This window comes from Drosophila persimilis, unplaced genomic scaffold (assembly GCF_003286085.1).
Source record: "Drosophila persimilis strain 14011-0111.01,24,50 unplaced genomic scaffold, DperRS2 tig00000191-arrow-pilon, whole genome shotgun sequence".
Lineage (NCBI taxonomy): Eukaryota > Metazoa > Arthropoda > Insecta > Diptera > Drosophilidae > Drosophila > Drosophila persimilis.
The window spans coordinates 7,235,461-7,248,910 of NW_020825298.1; the positions used below are offsets into that span (position 1 = coordinate 7,235,461).

General features: G+C 41.5%; 2 protein-coding genes across 9 annotated transcripts in view; both read left to right on the top strand.

Moving 5' to 3' along the window:
• LOC6589383 (CUGBP Elav-like family member 1) overlaps positions 1-5,415 on the top strand; it is a 53,318-nt gene extending 47,903 nt beyond the window's left edge. For 4 of the 8 annotated variants that reach the window (XM_026989224.1, XM_026989225.1, XM_026989223.1 and 1 more), the window contains exons 5-7: positions 729-1,361; positions 3,831-3,983; positions 4,048-5,413. In XM_026989224.1, coding sequence (XP_026845025.1) covers positions 729-1,361; positions 3,831-3,983; positions 4,048-4,319 — 1,058 coding nt within the window. In that variant the 3' untranslated portion in view covers positions 4,320-5,413. Of the gene's footprint in view, positions 1-728; positions 1,362-3,830; positions 3,984-4,047 lie in introns of those variants that run through there. The other 4 variants (XM_026989220.1, XM_026989227.1, XM_026989221.1 and 1 more) reach the window with 4 other exon arrangements.
• Positions 5,416-6,778: 1,363 nt separating this feature from the next.
• On the top strand, positions 6,779-10,140 carry LOC6589382 (polycystic kidney disease 2-like 1 protein). Its single transcript, XM_002015018.2, has 8 exons — positions 6,779-7,193; positions 7,634-8,579; positions 8,638-8,869; positions 8,929-9,156; positions 9,222-9,464; positions 9,524-9,741; positions 9,810-9,863; positions 9,931-10,140. Exons 1-8 carry the CDS (start codon positions 6,842-6,844, stop codon positions 10,061-10,063), a joined length of 2,406 nt encoding a protein of 801 aa, XP_002015054.2. The 5' UTR covers positions 6,779-6,841; the 3' UTR covers positions 10,064-10,140.
• The last annotated feature ends 3,310 nt before the right edge of the window (positions 10,141-13,450 follow it).

Below are 13,450 nucleotides of genomic sequence, written 5' to 3' on the forward strand. Positions count from 1 at the left end.
TTAATTTTCTCAATTAATTTCTTATTATTATTTTGATTATAATTGAATGGAAATTTGTTATTTAATTTATCAACAAAATCTTTTAAATATTCCTCAATTTGATTTGGAAATTTAATCTTTTTTTTAATTTTAAATTACTTTGACATTTAATAATTCAATTAAATTATAATTTCCATTTATTTAGTCTTGTCCTTATTTTAGTATCTAATAGTTTATTAATTTTGTATGTTTATTTGATTTTATCATTTTATGTTTTACATTTTCATTTTGTTCTTGTTTTTCCCTTACCCGTTTTCCCTTTTTTTCGTCATTTTCTTGTTCCGTGATTTATTTTTTAATTTTGTTGATTTACTTGTATTTGTTTTGATTTGTATGTTCAAATATTTACATGAATTTTTATCGATCAACATCGAAACAAAAAAAAAACAATAATTGCATTGCAAACAAAAAAAAAATTAAAATCAAAATTAATTTTTTTTGTATAATTTTTGTAAATGTAAATAATCCAATTGGGTGTGTGTTTTCTTCTATGTTTTTTATATATAAATATTCGTTGAACATTTTTTGGTATGTCTATGATTGACTCTGTGGTCATGTACAAAAAAAAAAAAACAATCAATCAATCAATCAACTCAACCAACTCAACCAAAACCTTAAAACCATAAAACCAAAAACTCAAAAACTGTACAAAAAAAAAACACAAACAAAAAATAAATATGGAAAATCAGGACTAAACTTCCATCCACCGGATAACAGTGCCCACCACAGCCAGCACGGCCCATCCGGGGGCGGCGCCACATCCGTCGGTGCAGCAGCAGCAGCAGCAACTATATCGGCTGCAGCAGCAGCAGCCGCATCCGCAGCACCTCTCTCACTTGGCAGCGGCGGCCCATCATCATCCGCAGCATCATCCCTCGGCGGCGGCGGCGGTGGCAGCGGCAGCAGCCTCGGGCTCCCTGCCGCCGGGCATGCTCCTAGCGCTGGACTGCTCGCCGCTCCATCCCTGTCTATGCAGAATCTGGTAACCCTGCTAGCCGCGCCCACCTCCCACCAGCACCAGCACCACCAGCATCCATCGCTCACCATCGCAACCGCCCCCAACAGCAACAACAACATCAACAGCAACAACAATAACAGCAGCAGCATCCACAGCATCCATAACCACACATCGACCAGCAGCAGCCTCCACCAACATCGCCAGCAGCAGCAGCAGCACTCCCTGGTCTACGCCCAGGCCGGAGCAGCGTCCTCCGCCGGACAGCTGATCCAGCATCCGTACAGCATGTCCCAGCTGATGGGACACGCGGCCACGCCCTCACCGCAGTCGAGCGCCGGCCAAACGCTGTCGCTGAACGCGCTCTGTAAGTAGATCGAACCCCCGATTGTGCCTATCCATGTATCCGTGTATCCATGTGAGTGTATGGTGTTCTGTACACTTGTACTCCGTCTGTGTGTGTGTGTGTTAACTGTTTTGTCTTGTACTGTACTAAAACGAAGAGTTGAACCTCGAAAATGTACTTACACTAACCCACAAACAAAGAGAACCCTTTGTCAATCCTGCATGTGCCCCGCTCCGCTGCGTACTACACAAATCATCTTTCCAGACTATAGTATCATTTATGCCTAATATATCGTTTATCCCCCTTGTACGAGATTAATAATGTTCACTAAGAAAAATTTAAGATAATATAGGAATTGGTAGAGTAACATCGGAGAGGTAAAAAGCCAATGACGAATGAAGAATTGGTATAGACCATTATTGCAACATCTTATATAACACTTTGAAGGAACACTTAACACACAATCTGATGAATAAATCCCTGGGGTTCCTTCAGAACTCTTCAGTCTTTTTACCAGAAGAAGTAGAACAGATAATCTTTAATTAAAAGATATTTCTTTTAAAATTATAGAAAAACATTAGATTTCACAGTCCCTAACTAGGTAAATTTTTTACTAATTAAAAATTTTGCACATGAAGCAATTACGAAAATATGCTTTCTAACTATATTCCAAGCCCCCAACTGGTTATTCCAAATTTTTTCCTTTTCCCTACAATTTGATCCCAGAATCCCTTCTTTCTGAATCGAGGCTCTCTATCTCTCTATTCTTATACAGACGCTCGGTAAAAAATAAATATACACTAATATAAAACCTTTCCGAATTCCCGCAGGGCCTGTCAATTCCAAAAAACTCTATTGTTAATTAAAATTCTTTATATATTCATATATATGTTGGTCTCTCCATAACACTAATACTAGTAGGTTCTACATATGTATGTATTCTAATTTAATTTTTGGTGCTCTCCGTATATTTGTTGTTTGTGTTTATCCGTTTGCCCATCTCTGTCAATAAAAAATGATATTTCCAGCACAATAGATGAGTAAAAAATAAAAACCGTAGACATATTTTGCATCGTGGCCATAAAAAATATGAAAAAACCCAACCCAAATGGCAAAAATAATTCAAATCAATGTTGCTGACAAAAGGAAAAAAAATTACAGTCCATACAATGCATTGTTGATTGCATTTAAAAATAGAAATACTAGAAAAATAATAATAACAATATCAAAGGGACATTTTCGCCGAGCCAGGCAGCAGCTTAATATTTACATGAAGGATAATTCTTTACATTAATATTTCGTACAAAAAAGGGAGACTTAATCGCACAAAATCATTTCAAAGTCAAAGCTTTCATGTGGGGTTGATCTATTTAAATCTGGAAATGATTGGGTTGAGAAAAAACCTGTATCTTGGAAACCATTTTATCCGTTTAGTAGCAATGTTCCACTGTCCCACAATCAAATACCCTTTAAGCTTTTTTTATACTCTAAATGAAGACCTAAAAAAACGTATGGGTTTCGCTATATATTTTTTTCATGCCAGCCGGTCGTTGGATAAAATCCTGGCCATGCAAAAAATTCTTTCGGACTGAAAAAGTTTTGAACAAACGTTAATTGGCCCACATGAAACCAAATCAAATACAGAAAGTTTCCCAATAAATTTTAGTCCATTTTTTCCACATCAACCCCTCCCCGCCCCGCCCCACCGATTACAGTTCATTTTCAATTAGTAAACTTCAGTTTTATGGATTCCGCAAAACATGAAAATTAATTTCCATCTAAAATGGCGGAGTACCCGCAAATGTTTGCGATGAAAAATGCACTCCAGTAATTTGCAGGAACATAAAAACTACAGCCATGAAATGCAATAAAACCTTATGAAAAAACTAAAGAATGTAATAAATTTTTAGTAGAAAGGAAAACACCAGCAAAAAAAAGGTGCAGATTATTGCACAAAGCGAGCATCAGAGGGCCAAGGTGTTTGGGCAGCGGGTGGGGGGCTAAGGGGCTGGCAGGCTCGATTAAAATTGGCGCCACGCTGGGAGACCAAACAACAAAGGCTAACAAATTTTTCAGCATACAAAAATACACAAAACAAAGGCAAAAAAAAAGAGGAGAAATAAAAGAAAATATCAAATTTAATAATGGAAGGGACGACGAGTGAAACAAAAAACATTACAACGCCAGAAAGAGGGAAAAGTGAGAAAAAAGTAATAATAAATAAAAGGGAAAATCTCATATGCGTTAACTCAACTCGAGGCACGTTTATTGTTCAGATGTAACTATATATACCATATATATATATATATCTATGTGTGTCTCTTTCTCTGTATGTGTGTGTTCCCGTCTCCATCTGTGCACGAGTGTTGTTCCTGTGTGAGTGTTCTCTGTTTCTGGTCAAGTTTTGTTGTTTCTAGGAAATCCATATTGAGAAATATAATTTTTGTATAAATATTGAAATATTTACAACTATTTTGCTTACGATTCCAGGGAACGCAAGTGCCGCAGATCCCTACACGCCAACCCTGAGTGGACTGACAAATGGATCGGTGCCAGGTGCTGCCTATGGAGCCTCGTCACAGTCCCTGAATGCCAGTGCCCTACAAGCAGCCGCCGCAGGCGTGGCTGGCAAACAGATCGAGGGTGAGTCCAGCACAGAAAAAACCATTCAAGACTCCCCTTTACTTAAAAGAACTCTCCCGCTCAGGTCCCGATGGCAGCAATCTGTTCATTTATCATCTACCTCAGGAGTTCATCGACACGGATCTCGCCTCGACATTTCTGCCCTTCGGAAATGTGCTGTCGGCCAAGGTGTTCATCGATAAGCAGACGAACCTATCGAAATGCTTCGGCTTCGTATCGTACGACAATCCACATTCGGCCAATGCGGCCATACAGGCGATGCATGGTTTCCAGATAGGGACCAAGCGCTTGAAGGTCCAACTGAAACGTTCCAAGGATGCGGCCAAGCCGTACTAGACACATCTACACACATCCATGTACACCCCTGCAGATAGACAGTGGATGGAAACTATAGTTTTAACAATTGTGCCTTCTAAGCAAAGTTCGGAAACCAAAGGACCAATTACAAAAATGTATCTATTAAGTGAACACACCACACACACACACCACACACACACACACACAGCTAAAGCTAAAGATAAATAGAAAGATAAAAGTTATAGAATGCACAGAAATAAAAGATGGAACGGAACGGAACAGAACGAAACGGCAAACACACACAAATCCAACCAAAGAAGTAGCCTAAAAGTTGCATCCTTGTTGTAATCACATTTGCTGAAAACCCATCAACCATTAACCACCATCAACCACTACCAAAACTATTCAATGTGGTCGGCAAACAAATCCAAAAAACAAACCCAAAAAATACGAGTAAAACCCCAGAAATATGAAGCTGCGTTGTGTGGCGCCAAAGTATTTTTCAAAGCCAAATAGTTAAGCAAAAGCAAAAGCAGAAACCCAGGAAATGGCAGGCTAAAAGGAATATCATATTTTGCACCAATCAAATGAAAAACAATTTAGCAAATTAATCTTAAGTTAAATAAGTGATAAGAAAACAAAAACAAAAAATATATATACATAAAATAAAATGTAGTAGGGCACAAAACAAGCCGCAAAACATTCGAAATTCCGTTCGTTGGAAGCAACATCTAAATGAAAGCCTTAATAAACTAAAATAACTGGTAGAAAATTCTGTAAAAAAACATGAAATCATCAATTAACTAATAGATGTAGTTGCTATCTTAACAAACGTCACACAAAAAAGATACATCCAGATCGGGATGGGGATTGCTTATATTTCATCCTTAATTCAGACATCATTTTATAGTCATTAATAGTTGTAAACTATATTCTATTTTAATTTATCTCGCATCAATTGATTTCAATACAAAAACACACAATTTGTTGTTCAATTTGTACTTAAATTGCACTTTACGTTGAAGAGCAAAATTTAATTTTAAACATAATAAATATTATATATTGAGGATTCAAGCATTTTCATGAGTATTTGTATCAAGAGGTCAAACAAAATGAAACAAAAAACAGACCAAATCTAGAGGTTTTAAAGATTTACAAATAAATAATAAAATATTTAAAAAAATTCTTTGGCTAAATGTATTTTGGTTCTACAAAAAGAAGAGCCTTGAAAAGGGCTCAGCGCTTTTCTGGCTTGAGGAACATGTAGGTTGAGTTCTTCTTCTATTCTATATTCTGGAAGATTTTTGAGATGCATTTAAAGGAGTTTCAAATTGCATCAAGTAAAATAAAAACTTCAAGAAAGTCCGCTACCAGCTCCAGACCTTCTATCCCTCACACGAGCTGCTGGAATAGTTTGCTGGGAGAGGTGCTATTGTACATGGATTCTTTATGCGCCACTGACATCTCAACTGGCGCTGATAGCTGGCATAGGGAAGAGGAGAGCAGCAGTGGGGGACCATAAATCAAGAGCAGCCTGCAATGGCTCTTTCTTTTCAGGGTCCTCCTCGGCAGCCGCATCCTTCCCCTGGTCCCCCGTTCCTGTTGCAATTCAAATGTTGGCGTTAACGCATGAAATATGCATATGAATGGCATTGCTGAATGTGCAGCTGTTGTCTGGAAATCCACCTTAGTCTGGGTCTCGTTTTGCATGGGTCCGGGTCCGAGTAGGCATTATTTAAGCTTCAAGATTCATGACTTTCATTGGGGTCTTGCCAGGTCTCAGTTCTAAGTTTTCAGTCATCTGAAAGCACAACTTCTACTGCAAAAATAAAAAGTTCTAGCTAAAGTTTTGATTCAAAATGGACAAACGGGATAAGGATCAAAAACAGGGATCACAGGGTCAACGGCCGAGCCCTCCTCCGAAACCACAACGTAGCGGGACATCAGCGAATCAACCAGGTGGCGATCCACTAACAACTCAACCAAGTGGAAGTCCACATCCACCGCCGACTCAACTACATGGCAGTCCACCGCCGACACGGCCTCGAGGCACTCCACAGCCGACTCAAACGCTTGCCAGTTTACGGCCGATTCAAACCCTTGGCAGTCTCCGGCCGACTCAAGCCCCTGGCAGTCCCCGGCCGACTCAATCCCATGGCAGTCCAAGGCCGACTCAAGACCCTGGCAGTCCCCGGCCGACTCAATCCCGTGGCAGTTCCCAGCCGACTCAATCCCCTGGCAGTCCCCGGCCGACTCAATCCCGTGGCAGTTCCCAGCCGACTCAAGCCCCTGGCAGTCCCCGGCCGACTCAATCCCGTGGCAGTCCACCGCCTACTCTACCCCGTGGAATATCGCAAGTGACTCAGTTACGTGGCATATCGCCACTGCCCCACCCACGTGGGCTCCCACCGACGACTATGCCGCGTCCTTCGAGACAATACATGGCCGCACCAGGACCAGCACCTGGACCAGGACCAGCACCTGGATCAGGATCAGGACCAGGACCAGCACCTGGACCAGGACCAGCCACCAGGCGGGGACAGCCTCCTTCTCGTGCCCAGATGGCCCAACGTGTACCCGTGCCGGAACCATCTAAAGCCTCATCGCCCGTTGTGGCCTCACCGACCGCTGCCCGACCTGAGCCGAAAAAACCATCCCCCCAAAAAGCGACCATCGAGGAATCTCCCGAAAAACCGAAAGAGAGGAAACGAGTTCTCTTCGGAAAAAAGAAAGAACCAGATTCTAGCCAGGATAAACCCCCAACACCGATTCTGAGTAGACGCCCAAGGTTCAACAAACGCCAGATGACACAGGTGAAGCAATCACGGATTTACTATTCGACTGATGAGGAGGTACGCGATGCTCTCATGGAGTTTGGAGTATTCCTCATTTTCCTAGTCCTTACATCAATTGGTGAGTGAAACGGCCGAGAATATTCTTGTCCAAAATTACAATTTATTTGTCATACATGGAGCATTCAAGTCCACTTCGATTCTTTGTCGTTCTTCTTAATATTCCGCTCATTCGAAAGTGCTGATTGGTGCCATGCACAAAGAATGTCCCCATCGTTATGCGTTCATATTCAAACTTGACTCAGATGTTGGGAAAAGACACCGCCAGAAGCATTGAACGATTTTCTCATCGCCACTGGGCCAGTCCATTCGCACACTCAATTCATGCTTTCAAATTAAACAGTATTAACTCACCGAGTCTCCTAGCCATTCATATTTTTTCAAATTGGCAGACTACACGCCAATCTCGAGTCAGTAGTCTTTATGGGCGTTACATTTATTTGATCAAAAGTATAAATTCCTGCACATACAATTGCTTGGCAAATTCCTTTTTCCTTTCAGTGGCTCTTTCGGTGCGAGGACCGTACATGTATTACCTGAACAATACGATAAAAGAACTGTTTAGCGTACGTGAAATGGTTGTGCAGCCCACAGTGACAATCTCGTTTGAGAAAATACTCACGGTTTCTGATTGGTGGGACTATTTGGAGAACAACTTTTTGGTAACGTTGCACGGAGGTACGACTATAACCCTAGACGATGGTACGTCGGTCGACACATCCAACTCAACAAGCGAAATCGATGACGATGAGACCGAAACAAACTCAACTGCTGAAGAAGATTCTAGTCCTGAAGAGGAGTCGCAACGATTCCGACTCACCGAAGATCGCTTGTATATGGAGGATGGATATGTGGAGATCGACGATGACACTGGAGACAACAGTTTTAGAAATGAGCGAACCGAACGGGAGTTCAGGGAAATCGAAGAAAAGGACAACCCTGCTAGAGAAAAGGTGGACAAAAGACAAGCTGGTGGTGCTGGTGTGGCTGGTGATGGTAGCAATGCATTGGGCATTTTGGCCAACGACTCAAAACATTCGATCAACTATCTCAGAGGACGTGTATTCCTGCGGGAGAACCTCATGCTCGGTCCGCCGCGCATTCGGCAGATACGCGTCCGCAAAGGGAGCTGCTATGTGAACGACGCCTTCATCCGGTACTTCAACACCTGCTATGCCCCATACTCAAAGTCGGCCGAGGACACCAGCAAGACGCACAGGGGCACTTCGTTTATGTCGATGAGCGACCTGGGATCCACGCCCATCTGGACTCTGCTCACCTTATACCGCTCCGGTGGGTATGTCGTTGATCTGAGCTACGAGAAGGATGCGAACAATAAGAAAATCAAGGAACTGAAAGACCTCAACTGGGTGGATCGCGGTGCGAGGCTGTGTGTGATTGAGTTCAGTATATACAATGAGAATACGGATATCTTCCAGAGCGTCAAGTTGGTATTATCTTCAATAGGAAATTTAGCAGCAATTAGGGTACTCCTTCTCCTTCAGATTAATAGCAGAAATTCCACCAACGGGCTGCATCATACCGCAGACACACCTGTGCACTGTGAGAGAGTATTCGTTCTTCACGGAACGTAGTCTCTTTTTGATGGTATGCTATATATTCTGGTATGTGATGATCGTTTACTACACGATCTTCGAAACGAATGAACTACGCAAGACGGGCTTCAAAATCTACTACAGATCATTGCTCAATGTTCTCGATGGCATCGTATTGCTGGTAAATATTTTCGTAAATTAAAACCAAATGTCTTCCTCATCTACCTCCTCCGTTCGCAGTTTTGCTATCTGGCTTTCGTCTACAACATCTGGCATACCTTCTATATTAAATCTATTACATCCATCCAAAAGATAGATCATGGCTTTCTCTGTATCGATTATCTTTGCTTCTGGAACAACCTTTACGTGGATATGATGGCCCTATTGGCTTTTCTCGTGTGGATCAAGATATTCAAGTTCATCAGTTTTAACAAGACACTCGTTCAGTTTACAACGACACTGAGAAGGGTATTTTCTTATACAAACCCATCCAAAACAAACCCATAATTTATACATTCTTTGTTAATTCGTAGTGCTACAAGGACTTGGCTGGCTTCAGTCTCATGTTTGGGATTGTTTTTCTGGCCTATGCTCAGTTGGGTCTCCTGCTTTTTGGCACTAAGCATCCAGACTTTGATACCTTTACGACCTCAATCTTGACGATGGTTCGCATGATCCTGGGCGACTTTCAGTATAAGCTCATTGAGCAGGCCAACCGAGTGCTGGGCCCCATCTACTTCCTCACCTACATTCTGCTCATGTTCTTCATACTGTTGGTAAGATTTGAACATCACTCTGGACACGCTCTGAATTTACATGGGTTGTCTTCCATTAGAACATGTTCCTGGCTATCATAATGGAGACCTATAACTCGGTGAAGAGTGAAATTACAACGGGACGCAGTCATTTGGGCTCGTACATCTATAGGAAGATTGGTATAGCCTTCAACTGGATCTTCTACTTCTGTCTAAGGCGTCGCCGTCAGCGTCAGTCCGATGGGGCTGGCTTAGCCGTAGCAGCTACGGAAGACCCAAGGCGAACTAGATTTCAGCGGTAAATTTACTTGGTTGAAATGTTCCATATACGTTCTGGCTTTATCACTCCATAATCTCTTCTCCTAGTCCCCAAAATTTTGAAGATACTAATCCAGATATAGAAGAGAAGGAATTGTATCGGTAAGAACATTCAGCGTTCGCTTCGAATATTGTCATCTCATTGTCATTTGTTTGCCAAAACCTTTAGGCTGAAAAATCGCGTGATGCGGCTTGAAGATATTCTGGAGCAGTTGGTCAACAATTTGGATATAATTAAAAATCACATAGACAAAGGCCACTTCAAAACGAAAAAGAGGAAGCCAGCCATGTCTGGCTTGTAAAAGATCACAGATCTAGGTAACAGTGCAGTATGGTTCGTTGGCAAATATAGAGATATGTATTAAAAAAAAAGATCTTAGCAAAGACTGCAAAATAATAGTCAACAAATTCTAATTCAATTTTCCTACCGGTACTTCAATTGTATTTTGAGCGATCGTTCGCGTCGCCTCGAATCATGCCTATGCAACGTACATATGTATATTGTTTTTGGATTCTTGGCACCGACTAGGGCACTCGCGTGCGTCGCCAAAGACTGTGTATTTCGTGTTTGGATTCTTTGGACCGAAAATAACGTCTTTTGTGCGCCTCGGCAGATACTGTAGTTTTTGATTGGATTGTGGGGACCGACTCAGCTACCCAAGGCAGTGAAGCCGCCTCCTCTGCCTAAAGGGCATCCCGAAGGATATGGATATGGTTTTCGCTTGTAAAAATTCATTTTAATATAGTACCAACGGTAATTTACTTGCGTGCTCCATGGTGTTCAAATATGTAGACCAGAACCAGCACCAAAAACACATAACCAGGCGAGCAATCAAATAAGCGAAAATTAATTAACTTCTGCTCTGTGGCAGGCAACACTCGAAAGCAAACTGACAAACCGCAAAAACCGGAGTGCTAATCTCTCTGCCAAATCCGTGCTCGCTTTGCTCCAAAGGATTAACCAAGAGCAGAGCAGAGGAAGGGCGGGCCCAAACCCTTCCCTAATCCTTTGGCAACAAAGGCGTAACGGAATTAAAAACATAAGCAGAAGCAACAGCCGTGAACAAAGCGTCGAGCCACGAATTAAACTATGTATTTAGTTATGGCTGGAAGCGGGGGGGCCGCCACGGGACATGTGGCATCATTAGGAGCAGGTCCTGCGGACTACATCACGTTTCCACCTTATCGCCTCGTCAGGGGCTGGGCTGCGGTTGCGGCCAGGGAACCCATCTGCCACACACTCGCGAGGCAACGAACCAGAGCAGACCCAAAGGAGCTCAAAGTCAGAGCCAGTGCTGGCCAGGGTTGTCAGCTTAAATTAAGTTAGTTGTGCCTGAATTTTGTGGTGCGTATCTGGCAAATTGCATTTTTGTGAAAAATCGCATCAGGCAGGTTGTCCCCACACAAAAGACAGCTTAACTTCCTGAGAGTTTTCTAAGGATAAATGGGAAAAAGGGAGAAAACCTACTGAAAACAGGAATTCCTAAGAAGAATAAATTTTTGGGACTTCAAAGAGGAAACTATCTTAGGGAACCTTCGTATAATAGTCTGGATTATAAAGAGATATATTTATGCCTTTTGAAGTTGCTTTTCCCACACCTATTTCTTTATAGCAATTTCATTTTAAAATTTGATAATATTATGGAAAATCACTTCAGTTTACCGGCAAGACCCTGGTACAAGCTATGTACATGGTGTTGGAAGTACAACTGATACAACACCAGAGTCACGGTGCCCCGAGATGCATTCATAAATCAACACCCAAAAAACATTTACCATGTACCATGTGCATTCGCATAAATAATTAAAAGTGCAATAAAGTTTGGCCAAACATCGGCTTAAGTGGTTGAAAAAAGCTGAATACAGTCTGACGAGGGATTGTCTGTATTTTGTGTGCAGCAGCCGAAACTCAGGAGATAGACATACGGGCATGTACGGATATATCGTACCAACGTATATCACTATAGATATATAGTATGACTGGCATTGTTTCGCTTTTGTAAATACAAATTGAAAAGTTGCAATCATTGCCAGAGCCAAAGCAAATACAACAAGGGGTTGGGGGGGGGGGGGGAATAAACCGATGAGCAGACAGGTAGGAGAGGAGCAATTGTAAAGACCCGAAACCCCAGACCCCGGACCAAGAGCATGAAGAATGGAGAGCACGGGAGCCATAATTACTGTTATGCTTTATACACACACAGTTGCACTCGCAGGGCAGTACAAAAAACCGTTAACAACTTTTATGCACATCCTCCCCGACTGATGGTGGCTGATGGTGGCAACCCTGGTTGTAATGCACAAATATGTCGGCCACTTGTGCATTCCACGGGCTTGCAATCCAAACAGCAACAGCCACCACACACGAGAGAGATTCGTATCGAACAGAGAACAAAAATGGAAATTGAAACGTAAATATTCCCACACAATGTCGAAGTAAATGCCTTTAAATTACGTATAACAATACAGTGGATACTCGCTTTAATTACCCAATGATCGACTTTTACGACTACGAAATATCCCTAATTAATTCTTGTGCTGCAAGTGGATGGGCTCTGATTCTGAAAGTTCATGGAGTTTTATGAAGACCAAAAAGAATTAAATTTGTCTCTTTGGATTCAGAAAAATTCTGTGCAGGAAGTGGCTTTCTTTGCTCTTAATGTAGTAGGTCTGCGATCACGACGATTTATAATAGATCGGTAGATAATTGACGTGTGCCAAGTCCTAGAGCTTTATTTATTTTACATTCTAGAAACCCCTTGGTCTTGAGGCCCGATTTGCGGCTTAAAGTCTTAAGTCTTTCCAGCGTCGATAGCTTTAGCAGTTCGTATGCCGTTTTTTATATATCAGATACATAACTCTTTATAATAGTTTTTCTAATAAATAATAATAATGGTACCTTAAATTTCCCTATGTATACTTTCCAGCTCAGGGAATTTTCCCTGTACTTCAACAAATAGAAATAACAAATGGAATGGCCAATATTAAAAACATGATTTTCAATTGTTTGCCTCGGACAATGTTAAAATGTAAGCATTTAATATATTCACAAGACAAAGGATATTCAACTGCAATTGGGAAAACAACGTTTTCAATGCCAACAAAAAATTACCTTGCCCTGGGGAATGCGACCAAGGTAACAAAAAAGGAGTGTCACCGACACATGTTCACAATAGAGACCAAAATGAACTAAAAAAAACGTACCTATTAAATATATCCTGCAAAATGTTTGCTCAGGAAAGCCAGAGAAGGTCATGCCACAGGCATTCTTGTGGCACCTCTTGGACTTTTGGCTAAACTGGCTCCGCTGCCCATGGGAAAATAAACCTAGGAATGGCATACTTTAGAACTCTGACATTAAGAAGTTGATTTTCCAAGGATATCTCTTTGCAATGCTCTGGGTTTTACCCACATAAGCAATAAATTCATCAATTAATACGCTTCTATGGCAAAGGTTTATTTGACAAAAGGAATAACAGGCAATTAAGTTAACCATAAGCTGACCACAATTAATTACCCCAATGCAATGCAATATAAAAAATAATTAACTAGGCTGCTTTTTTAATACGCATTCTGCAAGGAACTAATGAGGCATATAATGCCGATTCAGCGTTTCATTCACATATCCAGTTTAAATCCATAAAACCATCATAGTCTCGAACAGTTCGAGGCTTTAAATGAGAGCTGAA